The 22195-nt window shown below is 48.7% G+C and overlaps 1 protein-coding gene across 2 annotated transcripts in view; it reads left to right on the top strand.

Moving 5' to 3' along the window:
• ELK3 (ETS transcription factor ELK3) overlaps positions 1-22195 on the top strand; it is a 59935-nt gene that overhangs the window by 28062 nt on the left and 9678 nt on the right. For both annotated transcript variants that reach the window (XM_063075661.1, XM_063075662.1), the window contains exon 3: positions 14993-15787. In XM_063075661.1, coding sequence (XP_062931731.1) covers positions 14993-15787 — 795 coding nt within the window. The remainder of the gene's footprint in view (positions 1-14992; positions 15788-22195) is intronic.

Here is a 22195-nt window from a genome sequence, read left to right as displayed (position 1 = left end):
CCAGATCTGGGGTGTAACGGGTTATAAGCTCTTTTCACATAGGAGCTATCAGGAGCACTTCGTTGTGCTTTTTAGTGATTGAAGATGGGTGATGATAATTTCTTTACCCAGCTGTCTATTTTTATATATTTACTGAAAACCCAATTACTAAGATGCTTTCATATTTAAATGGCTCTTCCTCCTCCCTCTGGGTCTATGCTCTGGGTCTATGCTCGCATATTTCTCTGGGCACCCCCAGTTGGAGTGAGTCTCCACTTTCCTGGGCTCTTGTAGCGGCTGGGGGTACTTTGTATTCAGGGCCATTGAGGTTACAGTCCAGCTGTCCCTCGGTCTCTGAGTGTCAGCCCACCCGTCAGAAAGTGGGGATAACAACAGGATTGTGTGGGGCTTAAGGGGGATGGTGTGAACAAGGCGCTCAGCACGGTATCAGGCACCTGCTAAGTACACAGTCAGTGAATGCTCCTTGTTTTCATTATTTGTATTTAGAAAACTTACCGCATTATGTTACAGCCTTCTGTCTATATAGCTGTCTTCCTCACCCAATTGTCTTCTGTCTTAGCCCCTCTCATTGCTCTGGTACCTTGCACAGGGTCTGGCACATATTAGTTACTCAGTAAACACTAAACGAATGAGCAAATGGATAAGATGATGAAGCGTATGCTACTCAAATACAAATCACTGATGCAATGAAAGCTGACATTAATAAGTGCTAAATTTAAAAAAAAAAGTCACTGTACTGTATTAGTTTCCTAGTGCTGCTGTAACAGATTACTGCAAACTGCGGGTGGCCTAGAACAATAGAAATTTATTCTCCCTCACAGTTCTGGAGGCCAGAAGTCCAAAATTAAGGTGTCGGCAGGCTGTACTCACTGTGACATTCTGGGTAGAATCCTTCCTTGCCTCTTTCCAGCTCCTGGTGGTGGCCCTCAATCTTTGGTGTCCTTGGCTTGTAGCTATATCATTCTAATCTATGCCTCTGTCATCACATGATGTCTCTGTGTCCAAATTTTTCTCTTCTTATAAGGACATCAGTCATTGGATTAAGGCCCACCTTAATGCAGTATGGCTTCATCTTGCGAAGACCCTGTTTCCAAATAAGTTCACAGTCACAGGTACCAGGGATTAGGACTTCAACGTATTTTTGGGGGGGGAACACAATTCAACCTATAACACATTGGCAACTGACCTCTATGGGGATCTGACCCTGTGACCTTGGTGTTTCCAGCACCACACTCTCCCAAATGAGATAACTGTCCAACCCAAGGCTTCTGTTTAGATTTTCAAAATTTCATACATAGGGAGAGACTTAGAGATAATGGTTTGATTCAGCAAGTCCTAAAACAACACTGTTCCCCATGACATGTACAGCACCTGGATTCAATAGCAGATAGAAGCCTAGACTCTGTGACAGGTGTGGCATCAGACTCCACAGCAGCTACTACACGGTGTGTCCACTCTGTGTCAGCACCATGTGCTGGGCCCCTGGGGTGGAGACAAAGGTGAAGAAGAGGAGTCCGGCCTTGGAAGGATTCAGAGTTGCCGGTTCTCTGATCTGGAAAAGCAAATGATTTCAGTAGATGACTGCAGTGGGAACAAAAGCCAACCCTGGTGGCTCCAGTCCTGGATTGGCAGCAGCTGAGATCTGATGCTGGCCTGAGGTTTCTTACTCCATCAGCGTCTCTGTGGATTGCCTGGTACACGTAGAACGGGGAAGGCTGGAGTTCAGGGCTCTGCAGCTGGGCACTGCCAAAGACCTACTTCCTCCGCTTCAAGCTTTTGAAGAGGCTGCTAGGCAAAGCCAATTTAGAATTCCAAGAAAGGAGTGATGCCCAATCCTGGGAACAGCCTGTTTTGCTCCCCGGGCATGGACTGAAAGGCCCTGTCCAGCTTGAGAAATGTGCAGGTGATGAGAGGCTGTCTGTGTCTGCACCTATAAGGAGCAGACGCCAAAGCTGGTAGGGACCTAAACAGGACATTCAGTTGGAGCCCAGGACATTGTACAGTCCCCCTCTGCCAAACAGCTTGTTTTTCTCAGTCTCGCTTTAAGTCCTAGGAGATGGGTTTGTTCATGTAATTCTGACGGTTTGGATTTTGGGTGTCCCCCCCGCCCTTAGGTTTAAACTGAGTCTTAAAGAAGGAACTTTTATGTGATAATAAGGATCTCTTTCAGAGATTTTTATTTATTAACAATCTAACAACTCTTTTTCACTCCTTGGCAACATTGGACAGACTTAGTTTTTGAATCTTTCATCTTAGAGTGGAGAAGGGAGAGACTGATTCCCAGAGTGGGCCCTGACACCTGTCCACACACCTGAAGGGCCAAGTCCAAGGTGCAGGAGGAACTGCTAGGATTCACAGCATTGACTCCAACCTTGAAGAAGTTCTGGGTTGTTTTTCATATATGTCCATCTCCAGTTGACATGGCCCCTTCTCTCACCTCTTCAGCTATTCAGCCATTCCTTTGAAAACACGTCCCCTCCCCTTAAGTGGCTCAGCAGCAGGTTGCGGAGACGGACGTGCAAACCAATTTTAAGAAAGGACATTGTGTGAAGTGCTGGTGTGGCCGCGATCCCAGGGCCTTCCAGGAAGTTGTGGGGCAAGTAGAGGCAGAGGGAAGGCCTCCGGAGGTCAAGACACTTGACCCGGCTCTTGAGGAACGAGGAAGGGTTTACCAGGCAGAGAAGTGCTGGGAAGGGATACACTGAGAAGGGAACAGCCTGTGCCAAGGCAGGGCAGTGTGAACGAGTCTGACTGTTTCAAGCACAGAGTGTTTATTTAGGGAATGAGGGAGAGATGAGGTTGGAAAAGTGAGTGGGGGGTGGAGCCTGGAGTATATCATGCTAAAGAGTTGGAATTTTATGGTGAGAGCCAATGAGGGGTTGAAAGCAAGAGACTTCCGTGATCAGATCTGCATGTTAGGAATAAAAATCGTGTCTCCTCTTCCTCATCTTGGCATTGATTGTTTTACACTCAGACCGCACAGCCCCCATCTCTTCGGCCAGTTACCTTGAATCCATCTGTCTCCGCTGGAGGCGGCCCTACTGCACCTCCAGCGCCGGGGCCTTCAGCACCCTCTCGAGGGCCACCCAGGAGTGAAGAAGGAACATGGCAGAGTCTGGCGTTCACATAGGCAGGCAGCTGTCTTCTGCTCATAAGAGGCCAAAGACACGGACTCTCTGGGTTGCTGCAGAAAGAGACCTGGACGCTTCTGCAATCTCTCATCCTTTTCTGTCCAACAGTCCTTTGTCCTTGTTGTTATTGGCGGTGAACATTCATCCCAGGGGGAGGCTGGAAGCTCTGCCGGCTCCTTCTCACCAAGATATGACGGTGGTGACAGGATGAAAAATCGTCCCGTCTCCACAGCAACGTCTCGGCTTGTCCTCACCACGCACCAAACAATCTTTACTTAATTGGAAGGGTTTTAGGGAAGAGCTGTCAAGACAAAGGCATGGGCAACACACTCCTGGAAGTAGAATGCATCACCTTCTTAACTTAATTGGATAATTGGTTTTAAATTGGGTGTGCAATCACGACAGGAAAGTGTTAGTGTTAATAATAATGCTTATCTGAGATCGACTGCCTGTGCCAAGAAGCCTGGCCCTGGCAGAATTCTTTAATTCCCCAAAATAAATTTTGTGAAGATAAAATGATGTATTGTCAGAGTGGAGAGAGAACAAAAGTCCAGTGAGTGTTCATCTCCTGGAACTTTCTAGAACCACTTTGTTGGTTGGGGAATTCCACAGAAGATCCATCGACCCTGAACTCCATTTGGGGTGTTTTATGTATCAAAGGGGACCTCTGTGCCTTGCCCTGGGTGTGACTGTTGAGAGCCTGGTGTGTTTTGTTGGGTGTCTTTTTTTCCTTTCTACCTTGTCGGCTGCTCGGATGGTTTGAAGTATGACAGATGGCAATTGGGCTTTTGCCTGGGCGCCGAGGGGCTGACCAGGGCCTCTCTGCATGCTTTTGGTCCTGGAAGCTGCCTGGTGACCTGTGGTGTGGCCGAGTTGTCTCACAGAGGTCTTCCAATCTGTGAGATGGGAAGGGGCCAGGCTCCTGGTCAGTGAGGGAGGGTGGACACTATGTGTTGACTGGGGGTGCTCCTATCTTGCACATACTTCCAAGCCAGCTCCCTGTGGCACTCAGTGTTCCCCCAAATAGGGCAGTTGCTAAGAAACAGGGATGAGCCATTCCTGGGAGCGCTGTGTTGATGAGGACGCGTCTGCACTGGGCGCTCAGCTGCCAGAGCTCTGCAGCCTTGCCAAGCCCGCTGACGTCAGCCGGGGCCCAAGCCCACACCGAGTCTGCCTTTGCCAGCATTAGCGTTCCTGCTGCTGGGCTTTTAGCTGCAGAAAAATGTAGTGGTTGTGTAGACAAACTGACAAAAACCCTCCCATTCACATCGCACCACCCACCGCCCACTGTCCACCCACCGCCCCAGCTGCTCCTCTGCATGGCCTTCTCCCCACCTCCTGCCTCGGCTCCAACACAGTTTATCTCGGTGCCTACCCTAACTTGTAACACAAGGAGAGGGAACTCATGTGTGGAGCATTTTGCTTTAAGCCAGGCACTGTGCCAGGCATTTTTACATTTATTAACTCATTTTCTGACTCAGATGTGCCTGTCCTCATGGCCAGCATTGGGCCCATTTTAGAAGTGGGGAAACTGAGTCTCAGAGAGGTTGAAGTAAGGGACCCAAGCTGAAGCAGCACATCAGTGGCAGAGCTTTCAGGTGAGGTGTCTTGACCCCGAGGTCATGGTTGGGATTAAGAATCTGCAGGATCATACGGTTGCAGAGCCATGGCCCAGACTTGGGTCTTATATTCCTAATGTTGCTGAGTATTACTTCACAGGCAAGCAGACAGAAGAGATGAGCCCTCAATAAGTTTTGATTGAAATGACAGTGGAAAACTGCTGGCAGGATTATCTGAGCCAGCTGGGGATGTGAGGTGGTTGTTCTGGTAGCCCCAGAACATTGCATGCTTTTGGAAAATACTTCCTAAAGAAAGCCAGATTGGAGCTCAGGACTTTTGTGCCTGTGCACCTCCCTGGCTCCCTGTGGCCTCCAGGAAAGACTCATTCCCTTCACCATCTGGCCTGCACTCGGCTGATATCCCCCCACCCCAGCCCCCCAGCCTCGCTCAGCGTATTCTCAGGCCTCGTCATTCCCTGGTCCTGCCTGTCCTGCCTGGCCCACTCCAGGCCCTACTTCAGGCTCATCTCTGAGTTTGCCTACTCCAGAGGGGACTTTGCATCTCCTGCTGTCCGTGTGTTGACCTCACTGGACCAGGTGCTGGTTTCCCTTACCATTCCCAGCACCTTTGCAGTGCCTGGGGTGGCGTGAAGCCCGATAAGCAGAGCAGAGTGAATAAGAGACCAGAGCAGAAGAAAGCTTGTCTTCTTGCGATGTCAGCCCTGGAAAGGACCAAAGAAGCCATCCTGACCTACCTACCTCTCCTTTAGCAAGTAAGGACCCTAGAGGGGAGGTGATTTTTCAGGTAGATCGGTGGCAAAGCCAGGATGAACAGCACTCCTAGGCCACCTGGCTCCTCCGGGCCATCTGCCAGCGCTGGAGGTGGCCACTCAAAGCAGGAAGGTCGGTGGTCACAACTCCCTCACCCAGCACGGGAAATTGAGGAAGACTTGTATGGGGGGGGGCGGGCAGCTGTACATTTTATTTTATTAGTACTTCAGTGGCCTTTGAATAAAAATACCCTGGAGTGTTTAAAGCGAGCCAGAGGGAGACAGGACTCCTGTCTCGGTCCCGTGAGTAGCAGCAGAGAGCCAGGAAGGGGAGTGGGGGTGGGGGAAGGCACTGTGCCTGTCCAGTCTGAGCCTCCTGGGCGTCGGGGTGTCCTGCCAGGCCAGCACTACGACTCTTCTGATTCGCAGCCCTTCCAGGTAGCACAGTCACGCAGCCCGCAGGCATCAGAAGCCCTTACAGTTCCAGGCCTGCCGAATATGGTGAGACAGTTCACAATGCAGCTTACCAGTGCCAGAAAATAAAGAAGTCTCAACCCAAACCACAAGGAAACCACCTCCCCTGGGAGTTGGTGAAGTCGGCCAATTCAGAGTCCTTTATTGGCAGCACGTTATTCTTAGAAGTTTGAAGTGGGGTGTGAGTGCGTGTGGGTGCAAGCGTACACGCTCCAAGCTTAAGCTTCAGACAGGGGGCAGCCCGGGCTCCCCTAACCCCATGCCTGTGACAACACAGAAGCACGAAGGGCTGGCAGCACTCCAGGAGAGGTCATCGGCCGTGGCCCTGCCCCCCTAGCAGAGATGGTTTTACAAAGGGGTGTGTCAGCTTCCTGGGGCTGCAGTAACAAGTGACCACTCACTTGGTGGCTAAAAACAACAGTAATGTCTTCTCTCAAAGTATTGCAAGCTAAAAAGTCTGAAATCAGGGTGTCAGGAGGACCAGGCTTCCCCTGAAGGCTCTGAGAAGATACCTCCCTTGCCCTGTCCAGCTTCTGGTGGCTCCCAGCAGTCCTTGGCGTTCCTTGGCTTGTGGCTGCATCACTCCAGTCTCTGCTTCCATCTTCACGTGGCCCTCTTTTCGGTGTGTCCTCATAAGGACACAGTGATTGAATTTAGGGCCCACTTTCAATCCACGACAATTCCATCTCAACATCCTTAACTAATTATATCTGCAGGACCCTATTTCCAAGTAAGGTCACATTCTAAGGTCCTTGATGGACATGAATAGTGGGGGCAGTGCAGAAAGAGAGATGGCCTTGGTGAGAAGCAGCTCAGGCTGATGGGTTACAGGAGCTCTTTCAGCCCTTTCATAAGATGCTCCTTAGTGGGGCAGGTGCGAGGGGTGCCTGCCCTCCCAAATTCTGTAGTAGAGCCTAGTATGGCCAGCCACCTGCTCAGCGTCCCCTCTGGTTCAGAGGGGACAGGAGGTGGGGCCTGCCGCTGCTCATCCAAGTAGCAGCTGGCTGCTTCAAGGACAGAAGCCAGATTGACTCCTTTCTTTTCCTCATAGCCTAGCATGGAGCCTCCCATAGGAAAGTGTGTGTCCATATTTGTGGAAGGAACGTTTGCTCGTCACAGAGACGGAACTCAGAGCATGATTCCCACAGTGATGACTTGTTCTAACTTTGGAGAAAGGACAGTTCAGGTTTTGTGTCAGGAATGAGGGAGTCAGACTGTGGTCTGGACAGAAACCCAAACCGAAGGGCTGCAGAGAGGGTGTTGGCCAGGAAGCCGCGGCTACTCGCTGGTGGTGTGAACTCAGTGTGGAGCCTCAGGGGCGTCATGTGTAGAATGGGTGTCAGTGTGCTGTGGGGCTACATGAGCTCATGTGAAAGCCCTCTGTAAACTGTAAAGTAAGGTACCCATCTCAGGAATTTTGACTCCCTGAAGCAGAATAAAATGAAAAGTGTCGTAGAATGAGCATTCTGTATAATTAGATCATTGCTTGCTAAGCACAGTTACACTGGGGAGGGGCCGTGTTTTAAGGACACATAGGAGTGGGGCACTGACATACATCGATCCTTTACAAAAACTACCCTCTGAGGTATTTTTATCCCCATTTTAGGGGTGAGCAAACTGAGACCTACAGAAGTTCAGTAGTTTTCCAAGGTCATAGTAAGTAGAGAGGCTGGGATTCAGCTCAGGTCTGTCCACCCCAGCATTGGTTCCACGTGACACCTGGCCCATCGAGGCTCCTGGCCTGTGCCGTTGTGTGAGCCACTGCTCTGCTCCGGCCTGTGGCTGCTCGGAGGAGCTGGTCAGTGAGGGCGGTCACTGGGCTGTGTCATGGATGTTAGCTCCCTGTCCTTTTCCCGTCACCCTCGTCTCTCGGTTGTCATGCCCTTTAGATATTGGTGTCCGAGCTCGAGTCCGCTATGGTGGGACTGCTGGGTGTATTATGCCAGGGTGTCCCATCAAAGCAGGCATCCACTCTACCCTGCTGTGGATGGGCAGAGGCTGTTGTGTTTCTAATTAAACAACAGGCCATATGGAAGATCCGTCTCTTCCTTAAGAGGAGCTGGAAATAACCATTCTTAAGCGAAGACCAGCTTCCTTAACAGGGCTGGCTTTCCCAGGCGCTCTGCAGCTAACCCCACTATTACTCTGGAATGCAGAGCCCCTTGGTCCTGGCAGATTAACTTTAGCAGCAGCCTCTGGGCCAAATGTAGCTGTTTTCTGGAAGAGGGTGTGGTGATGGACCAGAAATGGCTTAGGTCTTGGCTCTCAGTAAGATTGGGTTCAGGCTCCACAAGTAGAAGTGGTGTGATCTTGGGCTGGTAGGCTTCGTGCCTGTTTCTTTCTCTTAAAAAAAATTCCTAGTTTGACAACTATCACATATTAAACACATATTATTTTTTTAAATGTGAAAATGCAGATAAGCAAAAAGAAATATTAATAGTCACTGTTAAAATTTCATTATATATCTTTTGAGATTAATTTTCCCATCTTTCTCCTTTTGTGTAGGTATATATGTATATATAGAGAAAATTATTTTATTAAAATAATGGAATCATCTCATGCACACTGCTTTTTTCACTTAATGTCAATTTAAAGACATGGGAAAATGTTAACAATGTATTGTCCTCTGAGATAGCTGCATGGTATTCGATTGTATGGCTCCCAATATTTAGCTCACCCCCATATGGTAGAAAATTGGATGTAATCTCACAGTTCAACCAAGAACAGAGACTCTTGACTTCATCTTTAGAATGAGATGGCAGCGCCTGTCTTGCAAGGTGGTCGTGTGTGGACAGTGCATGGCAGGCCCTCAGAGACGCTGGCTTTTCTCCTTCCTCCCTGCTGGTTCCTTTCACATAGGGTATCTACAATGATGAGATGAACATGCCCCAGATAAATCCATCGTCTGGTGTGTCTGTTCGGCACCTGAACTCTGGGTTCCCCACGCCAGGGGTCTCAATGACAGGAGCTCAGGCCAGGAGCCTCCCCACCTCCCTGGGGAACAGAGGCCCCAGCCATGGTGGATACTGCAAAGCTGGGCTGCCCCCTTTCTGTCTGGGCAGCATGTTTCCTGCTCTGAGAGACATCGGAGAACAGTTGTGATCAGCTGGGGTGTCTGGTTAGTGTCTGCGCCACCTTCTAGGGCCTGACGTGCAGCGTCTCAGCTGTAGGCTGCGATTGGCATCTAAGTGGAACATTTGGATTCTGCGATTGTTTGCATCTGCTGCTCCCTGCAGAGCCCCCCGCACCCCCTCCCCCCATGCTTCCCCCACGCCTGAATTAATTGGATTGTGTGAAGTTTTCTTCACAGTGGATGTCATGTTAGGCACAATATAATATAAGCCTTGCGTCTATTTTTTGTCTGAACCCAACTAAATAAAACATCATGTTGCCCCTGCTTGGTGGAGATATGTAAGCCAGATGTAATTCTGCCTTCTCTACAACTGATCATGTTACCCATAGGCACGGCCTTCTAGGAGGGTTAATGTTAACTATTAAATTGTCACTGGGGCTGACAGGGGGTGGTGGTTATGTTTTGTTTTGTTTTTGCTTTAATGAGAATGTAAAAATGATGATAATACTGATAGCTAGTGTTCTGGGCTTGTCATGTGTAGATGCGTCAGGTGTTCTGATATGAGCTTTATATGGATCATCTCACTCAATCCTATGAGATGAGTAGGTCAGTACCCATTTTATAGATGAGGAAACTGAGGCACGTGGCTTGTATGAGATGGGGGTGGCATTTGAGCTCAGGCAGTGACTCTGGAACTCTTCTGAATCCCAATAGCAGCCCTTGTGATGGGCTCAAGTGAGTGTTTATTAGAAAAGTCCCCCCTCCTCTGCCCCCTTACCCAGCCCTGCTACCAGTGCTGGGGTTAAGAAAAGGCCCAGCTGTTCATTAGGAAGAGTCTCCCGCACAATCTTTCCTACTTGCTTAGTGAGCTGCTGACATTTCTCAATTTCGGGAACAAGGTAGGAGTGTTGCAAAATCAGAGCACAGGAGTCCTGCAATTCCAGGGAGCCCTCATGGGGAGAATCAAGGGATCCAGACCATAACGATGGGGAACGCTCCACAGGGCTGGCTCCTCCTGGGGAGGAAAATGGGAGATCAGATAACAAGACTGAGACAGGAAAGCCAGACACATGACCTTAGAGCAGAATCGGGGTGCCAGGCCAGAGCGGATGGATGGACACAGGCAGCAAGTATTTGCCCAGCGAACGGGTAGGTGGAATTACAGTTTATTACACTCTCATGGGAGGTGTGAGGTTGTAGGGGTTTGCATATGGTCTTTTTGGGAGTTTTCAGATTAAAAATGCCAGTGAAAAAGCACATGCAGGTATGTGTGAGGGACTCATGCACATGGGGCTTTAAACCAACCTGGGAATTAGCCACAGAAAATTGTGTCTCCCATGGCGTTAAGCCTCTGGCTTCCTGCCTGGGTAGGTTCTTCCTCAGTTACCATTCGACAAACGTTTATTTAATTTATTTTAATATCATCCTATAACATCATGGTTAAGAAGGTAAATTCAATTCCATAAGCATCTCTTCATTACCTAGCACTGTGTATAATTTTAAAAATGACAATAGTTATTAGACATGTTTCTAATCTGTCCATTATTTGGGATTATTTACACTGGCTCCTTCTTCCTCATCAAAGTGAGGAGAAGGCAGAGCAGACTGGTGTGTGTATTTACACACACCACGGACACACCTGTTCCTACAGGCAAGCCTGGAACCTGTCAGGGCAGCAGACATTGCTGAGGAAAATGGAAATGTGACCTGCTCTCTCAGCGTTTTCCATCCCATGGGGGTGAAATAACGGAGGGATCCTCCCACGGGATCCTCAGTCGCCAGAAGAAGCTGGTTCCTTTGCACAGGCCTGCGCATAGTCCTGCCGTAAAGGGACAGTTTGCACTTTATGCTCCTGTGTGCTCAGAGGGCAACTTGGATGTGGTGACAGTGGGATTTATTTCAGTATCTGATCTTCCTCTTTTGCCTAGAACTGCCACTGGGGTCTGTTTCAGATGAATGTTGCTTTTGCTCGTCACTGAAGGCGGTCCCGTCCTTGCTGCCTATAACCTCACTCGGAAAGCGGGCAAAGAGTCAGCCCTTGTGAACACACATTTAATGGGAAATTACAATGGGGCTGGTCCCCAGTGTGGAAAGGGAAGCAGATGTGTGCAACTGTCTCTCTAAAACCACACCAGAGAGTCACTCAGCTTAGCTGCACACAGGCCAGCCCCTGTCAGGTTACCAGGCAACTATTAGTAACAAACACTGTTGGTCTGGGACTGAAGGAGTGAAAACCAGACTTTTCCTAAATATCCTCATCATTTGTCATGGGCTGCGCATGTTAGCCTGAATCTTGTGTCACCCTCCTTAGTGGCCAGGAACTCTGCAGTCCGACTACCGGGGTGCCATCTATCTTCCCCAATACAAACTTATAACAATGCATGATTTATACTCCCTGGGCCTCAGTTTGCTTATTCCTAAAATGGGAATAATAACAATACCAGACTCTCAGAAGGTTAAGTGAGTTGATGGTTGTCATGTTCTTAGAACAGATATATGTGTTCACACAAATCTAGCTATTACTATTCCTTACTCTGTAAGTTGTCTCAGCAAACCATCTTGGAAGGAAACTTCCCTTTGGAGACCATAGAGAGATCTTCAAACATACATGCTACCAGTATGCTCCTAGGGTCAGCCCTGGAAGATAAGCAGGAAAGGGCTGTCAGTTCAGCTGCCAGGGACACCTCCTCTGAGCCCACCCTCCTTCCTAGCTCTCCAGCCATGGGCATCTTGGGTGGGAAGGGGCTTTCCTTACCAGCTCCCCTCATGTGAGCAGACATTGGGTGCTGAGCTGGACTCCTGCATGTGTTGGGTGGCATCGCTCTGACCTACCCAACCCAACCCTCTTCTGCCCAGTTCCTTCCACAGCCTTCAGCCTGGAGAGTTCCAAGTAGCTAGATCTAATCCATCTTTCCCTTTGGTCTCCAGAGAAGTAAGACCCACCCCGGTTCTTTGCAAAGGCTCTTCCTTCCTTCTGTTGGCCAGCTCATTAAATTGTCTCCATCCCCATCACTGTGTAACCTTTCCCTAAAAATCTCTCTTTGTGTCCTCGCTCCTCTCCCTGCAAAGGCAGCAGCTACTGAAGGACCCTTCCCAGTGTCTCCTCTTTTTATATGCACGTAAGGGGTCAGCATGTCACAGCAGTCACCATCTAGCTATGGGAAGTTCCCACTGTCTGCCATTTAAACATACAATATATTTAGGATTCTTCTTAATCTGTCTTAAAACAGCTTTATTAAGACATAATTCATATACCATACAATCCACTCATTTAAAGTGTACAGTTCAGTGGCTTTGAGTATATTCAAAGCTGTGCATCCATCACTATAATCAATTGTATAACATTTTCATTGCCCCAAAAGGAAACCTCATGCCCTTTAAGCCATCACCCCCCGTTCCTTCCATCGCTCTCAGCCCTCAGGTAGCCAAAATCTCCTTTCTGATCCTATGAATTTCACTATCCTGGGCATTTCATATAAATAGAATCATATAATATGTGGCCTTTATATTCATACAATGTCTGGCTTCTGTCACTTAGGATGACGGATTCAAGCTCCATCCTTGTTGTAGCATGTGTCAGTATTTCATTCCTTTTCATGGCTGGATACTATCCCACTGTAAGGATGTATGCCACATTTCACTCATCCATTCATCAGTTGATAGATGTGTGGGTTGTTTCTCATGCTCTTGCCAACACATAAAGGCCCAGCTCTCTATCTGAGGTGGCCTTTCAATCCCCAGCCATTGTTTTTGGAAGCTGGTCAGTAACAAGGATTGAACCCTGGACCCTGAGCTAACTAGCCAGCCCAATTTCCAACCATTTTTTGAGGAGGGGAGACGTTTTCATCATTTTTATCACAGTCCTCAAATTACTTCTTGGTTTGATAGTGAATGTATGTAAGCCCTACTCAGACATTATGTTCTGAACCTGTAATAAAGTTAAAGGCATTTTTTTTTTTAAGACAATTAGTTTATAAGACCTGCCAGAAGAAATGATTCAGACCATACAGTTTCTCTTTTCCTTTCTTCTTTGTGATTATTTAGGCTCTAAAAATTCACTCAGTGTAGATGGGTGTTCAAACTGGCTGAGGAAAAAAATAAAGTTTTCTTTTTTAGGGGGAAAAATATTATGAGCCCAAACCAAAAATACCTTAGAATTTTAGCCAAGGAAGCATTCTAACACCAGGCATACTTTCTTTCTAATAGGAACTGACTTTAGGTCAGGCGGGTACAATGACACCCTGATTGAGTCTTTTCCTGCTGGCAGCTGATTTTCCCAGGCATTTCTCTACCCGGGCCTGGTGCTGCCAACTAGGCCCCAGGTGGAAAACTTTTGTTCCCCACATTTCTTGGAAGGTTTGTAAGTGGAGTTCAGCTTTGTGAGTGTGAGAATGAGGTGAGCTGGAGTACAGGGGACTCAGTGGATTAGCCTGCAGGCCAGAGCTCCAGCATGCTGGCCTCTGGAACTGGTATGTGTCCCTCCCTTACCTGCCCTTGAGAATCTCAGGGACGTGGTAAATGTGCCTTTCCCTCTGGTCATCTGAGGGAGGAGAAGGCAAATCACAATGCCATAACGTAGCAAGATGGCAGGCAAAACCATAATTTATTTATTTAAAATTTTTAAAAAATTTATCAATATACAGCATAATATATTTAGAATGAAGCTATGATCACAGAAAGAACACTGAGGTTTAATTAAAGTTCATCTCTATTAGGTGATTCTTTGATTCTCTTCCCCCAAATTTGTGTGGAAATGTGGACAAGCTCAGGCTTTAGCACTGGGAGATCTTGGCGGTTCCTGGGTTAATTGCACTCCACCTCTGATCATGTTTATGTCAGAAGGATGACACCTTCCACCCTCCAGGATGGCTTGTCTGCAACACCTGGTGCAGAATAGGCACTCAGTAGGTGCTGCTTCTAAAGTTCTTCTCCCCCAAATGATTTTTTTTACCCTCATTCATACCCAAGTTTTAGGAGAAACAGTTTATAAAGAAACATACGGAGGCCTTTTCTCATTGGATGGCGCTAATTCTTTGTGCCTCCGCCTCTGCCCCGAGAGCCAATCACAGGGTGAGGCCCACAGCAAGCACTTGGTAAATAAATATGGAATCGGGTACATTCTGCAGGGAATTAAAATATTGATTTAATAAACCTCAAGAGCCATACAGCCTTTAATATAAAGTCCCTTCTCCCCAAGAGTCGTGCAGACTTTTGCAATGATTATTATTTTTCATTTATATCCTAACGTTTGAGGACTGGAGCCATAAACTGAAGAGCCAGAAGGAGATACAAGCTTCTTAAAACACTGTATGAATGTCGTAAATATCCAAGTAGGCAATTTTTTTTTTTTTTCCCTCCAGTGGCTTTCTTGGCAGAAAACTAAAAAGGAAAATATGGCTACATGACTTAAGAAGACTTTGTGGTGCTTGGTGATGATAACTTACATTTCTATAATGCTTTCCAGCTTACAGAATGCTTTCCCTTTATTATTTCATTGAATTCTCACGATTCCCAGAGGTAGGTAAGACAATACTGTATTATGGTTAAGGAAATGCCTCTACCAGTTACCTACCGGGTGGCTGTGTGAGTTATTTAAATGCTGTAAGTTTATTTTCCTAATTTTAAAAATGGGAATAATGATAGCTTGCTCTTGAGACAAGGTATGAATAATCTCAGCCATGTAGTAAGTGCTTAATAAATGGTAACTGTTACATATTGTTAGATATCACAGTCATCACTTTACAGATGAGGAAACTAAAACCGACAATCAGTTTTCCGAAGATCACACCCCCAGGAATGGGTGGACCTCAAATGCAAGTCCATCCAGTTCTTCTGCCCCCGACTTTATTCCACGACTCCGTAGCTCAGATGGATCAATCAGGAATATTTTGGTGCTTCTGCCGGCACAATTCACCATTGCAGTGAGCCTCTTACTCGCATTCTCTGGCGCACCCATATTTTAAATGTCTACTTTTGTATTCACAGAACATCATCAAGAAGGTGATTGGGCAGAAGTTTGTGTACAAGTTCGTCTCCTTCCCGGACATACTGAAAATGGATCCTCACACGGTGGAGATCAGCCGGGAGAGCCTCCTGCTGCAGGACAGCGACTGTCAGGTGCCTCCCGAGGGCCGCGAGGCCCACAAGCATGGCTTGTCCGCCCTCAAGAGCGCGAGCCGCAACCAGTACATCCACTCGGGCCTGTACTCGTCCTTCACCATCAACTCCCTGCAGAACGCCCCCGATGCCTTCAAGGCCATCAAGACGGAGAAGCTGGAGGAGCCGCCCGAAGACAGCCCCCCTGTGGAAGAAGTCAGGACTGTCATCAGGTTTGTGACCAATAAAACCGACAAGCACATCACCAGGCCCGTGGTGTCACTGCCCTCCACGTCGGAGGCCACAGCGGCGTCCGCCTTCCTGGCCTCGTCGGTCTCGGCCAAGATCTCCTCTTTAATGTTGCCAAACGCCACCAGCATCTCGTCCGCTTCACCCTCCTCATCTCGGTCCCCATCCCTGTCCCCCAACTCGCCCCTCCCTTCCGAGCACAGAAGCCTCTTCCTGGAGGCCGCCTGCCAGGACTCGGATTCTCTGGAGCCCTTGAACCTGTCATCGGGCTCCAAGACCAAGTCTCCATCTCTTCCCCCAAAGGCCAAAAAGCCCAAAGGCTTGGAAATCTCCGCGCCTCCGCTGATGCTCTCCGGCACCGACATTGGCTCCATCGCCCTCAACAGCCCAGCCCTCCCCTCGGGCTCCCTCACCCCAGCCTTCTTCACTGCACAGGTAAGAGTCTTTCCTGACGTCCTGGCCTGGCTCAGTGGCTTGCAAAAAGAAAGAAAACAACCCAAGTGACTTCCTCCTGCCCTTCACAAGATAATCCTATGACCCGTGTAGAAAAGCCACTGTGTAACCGTGAAGGGAAGTCACTTTTTCATCCTCAGACCGAGGTCTGCACGGGAGAAAAGGTGTGGTATGTGGGCTACGGTGAGATGCCTGATTAGTTTCTTCTTTGAATGACCTAAAGGGATCAGTAGATGCCACATGCACGCTGACTGTCACAGCAGATCTAAACAGTGGTTTCCTAGGGAAAGCTGAGCAGGCCAGTCTACATGTCGGAAGGCCTTTGGGCTTTATGAAATTTTTATGGCGGAGTCCTCTCTTGGGACCCTTCATAAGCGGCTATTTGTTTTCTGTTAACAAGAAGGTAGATGTTAACGGATACCGCCATCGCGTTGTCAGTGTGGAGCTGTGGTTGTCCTGTAGGTCTCTAATATAAACACAAAGACCACACCAAACAGAGAGGTTCTTCACTGAAAGCACTGCTACTCTGAGAAAGCCCAGGTCCACATCCCGGGGGAGAGGAAAGCAAACTTGGAAAGCAAATATTCAGATGCTCTCTCTTGTCCAGCTGACAATTGCAGGGTAAAGACAAAGTAGCTGCTGGTAAACCATATTTCTGCGTTCCCTTGAAAATTGCATGCAATTTAATGACAGAGGTTTAGAGCATTGGTTTTGGGGTCACAGACCTGGATTCAGTTCCTGGCTTCTCGCTTCCTGGGAGTGGGACTGTGGGTCGTTGCTCTCTGAGCCTGTTTCCTCATCTGTGGAATGGGTTGAACAAAGGTAGTGGCCATGCTAAGTAAGCTAGCTACAGCTGGTAGACATGATTGTCATGGGGCTTTGTGGCACCAAGGTGGGGACATGCTTTAGGTGGGAAGGGACCTTCTCTGTCCCCTGCCTCCATGATCACTGTTGTAGTTGTCCTTGTCGTCATCATTAACAGCAGCATCCGTTGAGCTCTACATGTGTGCCAGACACTGTTCTAAGCACTGCAGGTGCAGTGCCTCACTTTTCATAGCAGCCACGTGCTATAGGTACTGTGGTCTTCATCCCACTGCCCGGCTGAGGTGAATGAGGCACAGAGGCAAAGTAACTTGTCCAGGGCCACACAGCTAATAGGTGGGAGAAGTGACTTTGGACTCAGTCTGTGTCCAGAATCTGTGCTCTTGGGTGACACACTCTCTGTATTCCCACTAGGGGGACGCCAGTCATCCCTGGTCGTGACAGCAGTCCATGGAGCCTGCAGAACAGCCGAGAGCAGCACTCTGCCACTTTCCTCCCTGTAGCTTCTCCTGAGGTGGCAGTGGCCCAGGGATTTCATGCTGCCACAGAGGGGAGGGTGGAGGCTGCAGTGACTGGTCAGAATGAGCGAGTGTGTTCTCACATTGTGCATTTTCTAGCAAAGCAGAACTGTCCAGTGACGAAGGACTGCCGAGCGAAGGACTGCAGCGGCCCCCGAAGCTGCTCGGGGAAGTCACGTGAAAGCGGGGCCAGGTGCACTGTCTGGGGACGTCCGACACTGGCCACCCCTGTGCTCACGGCTGTAAGGTCGCATGAGGTCTACAGCCAGGGCGGGCAGCTCTGATCTCAGTGTCTGCGTCCCTGTGAGCCAGTCTCACCTTCTCTGAGCAACACAGGCAGATGTTCTCATCTGGGAGGAAACCAGCACAAGCCAGCCCTGTGCTTCTGGCCCTGGACACGGAATTTTGGGGTGGCTCCCCTCAGTGGGGCTGAGTTTGGCGTGGCCGGGCTGAGGAGAGGAGAGATCTTGACAAGAGAGAGGGATTGAGGGTGGATGTGAGGGACTGGATGCAAAGCACAGGACCAGGGGATAGAACCCACTAGAATGACCTAAAACCAGGGACGGGAGAGTGTGGAAAGCCAAGACCTTTAATGCAGGACCTGAGTCTTAGGCAGGTGAGAGCCAGCAGTCCCCAGCCAGGCTGTGACGGTGGGGCCTTGACGTGTGTGCTAGTGCCAGGAAGTCCAAAAATGGGACCAGGGCTTCCTGAGGGGAGGAGGTACAGGGGAGGGGGTAGATGGCAGGGGCAGACCCAGGACAGGAGAGCGGACGTAGGGCCCAGACTGAGAGGGGGCTCCGAGGAGGGCTGGGGACACGAGGTAGTGCTCAAAGTCCCTCAGAACTAGAGGAGTCTCGGCTGCATTTGGGAAGTGTGGCGCCCAGGACGAAACCCTCACGTTCCCAGAGTGTCTTCTCTGTAACTGGTGTGGCCGTGGGTGGCTGACAGGGAGAGAGGGAAGGGATGACGAGGGAGAAAGCAGAGGGAGCAGAGACAGGGCGGCTCAGCGGTGTGGGGTAAGGAGCTGAATTCTCTCAGCCTCTTTCACCTGGGTGGTTTCCCTGAGGTGCGACCCGATGTCCACGGGTTTTATCTTGATTTGACAAGCCTCGGGTCGTTTAGGATTTGGAGGCTGGAAGTCAGTGTAAGGTTTGGATTCTCAGACATTCCCTCCCCCAGGAGCTCCTTCAGGGGGTGCCCCAGGAACTCACCTACCAGCCCTGAAGTTCTCCCTCTAGGGGACCGTCGGAAACAGCATGGGTCTCTCCACAGCCTGGCATTCTACTGGGTTCCACTTGGCCTCAGCCTGACAGATGAGCCCTTTCCCTGAGGTCACCCCCAGGAGACAGGAGTGAAGGACAGCTCTGGGGTTCCTCTCCATCTGCCGGGGCTGGGGCTGTCCCCTGGCCACAGCGATGCCTCACTCAGTCTCACTGGTTTCTTTCCTACCTTAGCACTTTCTTTCTGTCCCAGAAATGCTCTTTCCTCTGTGCTGTGCGTGCTGTGACACTGTGTGCACATAAATGTTTGGTACTCTCTGGGAACCTCCTGTAAAAAATTTTCTTAATGGCTGGCTTTAGAAAAGATGAAAGATGTGCTGTAATGACTCAATACCCTGAAAATGAAATTCCCCAGATTGCTTCTTTCCAGCAGAAACATGGCGAGAAGAAGGGTAGAAGTTAGTCTTGGTATGACTCATGTCATGTAGTTACAGTTCCTTCTGGGGACCTTATGAAACCACACATCTCATGTGGGGTCAAAAGCAGATTTGAAATTTCCATCTACAACCTGATGTGCATAAAAAAAATCATCAGCATTCTGCCACTCCCTCAACCCCATAGTCACCACTCAGGTCAGAAATGTTTGTGGTACATCTGTTAGGAGCCATACCAAGTGCAGTTGAGATTACTTGTTTTTGAGTTTTCAATAGACAAAGATTAATAATGGAGACAGACATGATGATCACTCAAAGACACCTTGAACATGGGACTATGAGGAACTGAAAAACTAGAATACAAAAGCCAACTGGGCACCCAGGAATGGTGACCTTGGAGCTCAGCCACCGACGTCATATTTGAGTGTTGCTGAAAAAAGCAAGGCTGTTGTCTCTGTTGGCACAAGCTACAGAAATTGAGACAGAGGAGGAGGAGCCAGGACATGAAACCCTCCTGGTCCCTAAGCCAGGCACCATGGCAGCCTGAGTGGTGCTAGCTGGAACTTCTGATTCTCTGTATCTCTTGCACCTTGGTATCACCTGTCCCTCTTCCTTCCATTTGCCTCTTCTGTTCAGTCCCTCTGGCCTCATATCTTCAGGTGAAATTAATTCAGAATCGGAGGCCAGCCTGCTGCATTTCCCTTCATTTATGCCAAGACCTCTGTGAATCTCACGCGTACTGTTTAGGATGCTGAACTGAGGTATGTGCGGGCGCGCGTGTGCACTCACCATCGAGTCTGAGGGGTGTGCCCACGGTGTTTACTCACAGCGGCCTCGGATTAGCCCTGAGTGGAGGATGTCTGAAATGCTAAGCCTCCTTCCTTCATTACTGATTCATGACAGCTTTGAGCCAGAATCCTACAGTGGGAACGTGGAGCAGAATGCATGTGGTGGGGAGCAGGTGGGGTACGTTACATCCTATCCCAGCTCTGGGGTGGATTCTCATCTTGTCTCTTTTGCCGTTATCACCAAAAGGGAAAAGTTTGGTTTTTCCTCCTCCTCCCGAGGGTAATCCAGCTGTCTTCTCACTCTCTGTAACACTTCCCCAGGTCAGCCTGCAGCTCTCTCCAACTGATCCCTCCTATGGGCAGAGGATGTCCTTGCCCACGTGAAGGTCTTGGTTCCACCAGCTGTGGGTTGCCCCAGATAAACACACCATGATAGTGCCCTACCTCTTTCCACCCTGGGGTCTGTCTCCTCTCTCCCTTCCTCATCTATTCTGTTGATCCTTCATGGTTCTGTCGCCTCGTCCCCAGTTCCACAAATTTCTGTGGGATTCTACTCTTCTAGAGTCCTTAAAACCATGTTTTTATTTGATTTCAGACAACTCTAGGAGTTTGTGGAGATTCATAGTCACCTTTTGAGGATTTTTTTTTAACCCCAACATGATATTGTCTGGGCATTGTCTATTCTGTTGGCATCCATTGGTATTTAGGATTAGAGATTTGTTGGTACAATCTGCTAAATAGGCATCTTAATTTTCTGTCCTTTACTTTCCTAAAGCCTGAATAACTTACTAGTATCTCAAATCACTGAATCAGGTAATCAGTATCCTCTTTAGTCAGTCATGTAACAAATGCCTATCATTAGTTAATTCATTTGGGATATAATCCATGAACAGGTAGGCACTTCCTAGGTGCCTGGGGATAAAAGGTTAGCAAGACAGACACAGTCCTGTTCTCATGAGTTTACAGGTCGCTGTCCAGCAGGTAAAGAATATGGAGCAATGTATAATTTAGAGTGGTGTGAAATTATGGAGGATCCTGAAAACTGGATGAGGAATTTAGAGTTGTTTTAATGGGACATGAACAGCTGCTAGAGGTGTAAGTCAAGTAAAACAAAAATTCCTGTTAGAATCTATCAACAAATAGGGCTGGCCCATGGCTCACTTGGGAGAGCGTGGTGCTGCCAACACCAAGTCAAGGGTTAAGATCCCCTTACCCGTCATTTAAAAAAAGAAAAAAGAAAAAAAGAATCTATCAACAAATAATTATTGAGTGTTAATTTTTTACAAGACATAGAAAGGATGCCAAAAGCACAAGTGCCTATTTTTATGACCTTAGGACCTAGCCATGACAAGGCGTGCATGCGCGTGCACACACGACAGCATATGGAAGAGTCAGATGTGCAGTGCAGAGAAGCGCCTTAGGAGCTGAAGGGCAAGATCATTTAATTCAATTCAACAAACATGAACTGAGCACTTATGTGTAAGCTGCTGTATCTGAGGCCTGGAATACAAACATGAATCCAATAGTCCCTGATAGTTAGGAGATCATAACTTACCTTAAGTAGCTTAATATAGTATCTCAGGTGCAATACAAAAGGAATATTAAGGAGGAAAGTATTTGTCAGAGGTGGGGGAAGAATGTTGAGAGGGCTTCACGGAGGGGCTGATCACCCTTGTGTACACTTGGGCAGGCTGTTAAAGGATCAGTAGGGATTTTCCTGGCAGACAGGGTGAGGAGAGCATTGTAGGCAGAGGAACAGTTTGAGGCAAGGCGTAAAGATGTGACATGGCTTTGTGTCTCAGGGGAAGTATGATAGTTCAGTAAGTGGGGAGGATAAATTCCAAAGGTAAAGGAAGTGGTGGGAGATGAGGCAGTGGGAAGCATGGAAGGGGCATGAGTGACACAGTCTGAATTGTGTTTAGAAGTCACCCTGATGGTGTGGATTGAGAAGAGGCGAGGCTGGACCCAGTTAGGATACTATTGTGATATTCCAGAGAAGGATAATGAGGATCTAAGACTGTGACAGTGGACGGGCCGACCCCGTGGCACACTCGGGAGAGTGTGGCTGCGCTCCCGCCGCGGGTTCGGATCCTATATAGGGATGGCCGGCGCTCACTGGCTGAGCGCCGTGCGGCCGGTCACAAAAATGACAAAAAAAAAAAAAAAAGACTGTGACAGTGGAATGGGGTCAAAGGGGATGGATCTGAGAGAGACTTACGGAATGCCATCAACAGGACTTGGTGACTAACTGGGTTGGGGGAGGGAACCGGAAGTTGAGTATGAGGCATGTGGGAGGAAGAATAAGCTCATGGGGAAAAGGTTATTCAATTTGAGCCATGTTGAGTTGGAGGAATCAGTCATTCAGGTGAAGGTATCCAGCTGCAGCTAGAGCTAAGGAGAGAGTTTGGGGCTAGAGAAAAAGTTAGGGAATCATCACCATGTAAGGGATGGTTGAAACCATGGACATAGATGAGATCACTTGTGGAGAGGGTCTGTAGCCCTGGGAACTCTGGGCTTGGGTGGTTAGGGAAGTTCTGTAATGAGTGTTGAAGGACCAGTAGGTTGGAATTCTGTGGCTCTCTGTGTCTATTAGGTAAGCACAGGACAT

Source organism: Cynocephalus volans, chromosome 12, assembly GCF_027409185.1.
Source record: "Cynocephalus volans isolate mCynVol1 chromosome 12, mCynVol1.pri, whole genome shotgun sequence".
NCBI lineage: Eukaryota > Metazoa > Chordata > Mammalia > Dermoptera > Cynocephalidae > Cynocephalus > Cynocephalus volans.
Note: the sequence above shows the minus strand (reverse complement) of the source record. Positions and strands in the feature narration are given on the sequence as shown.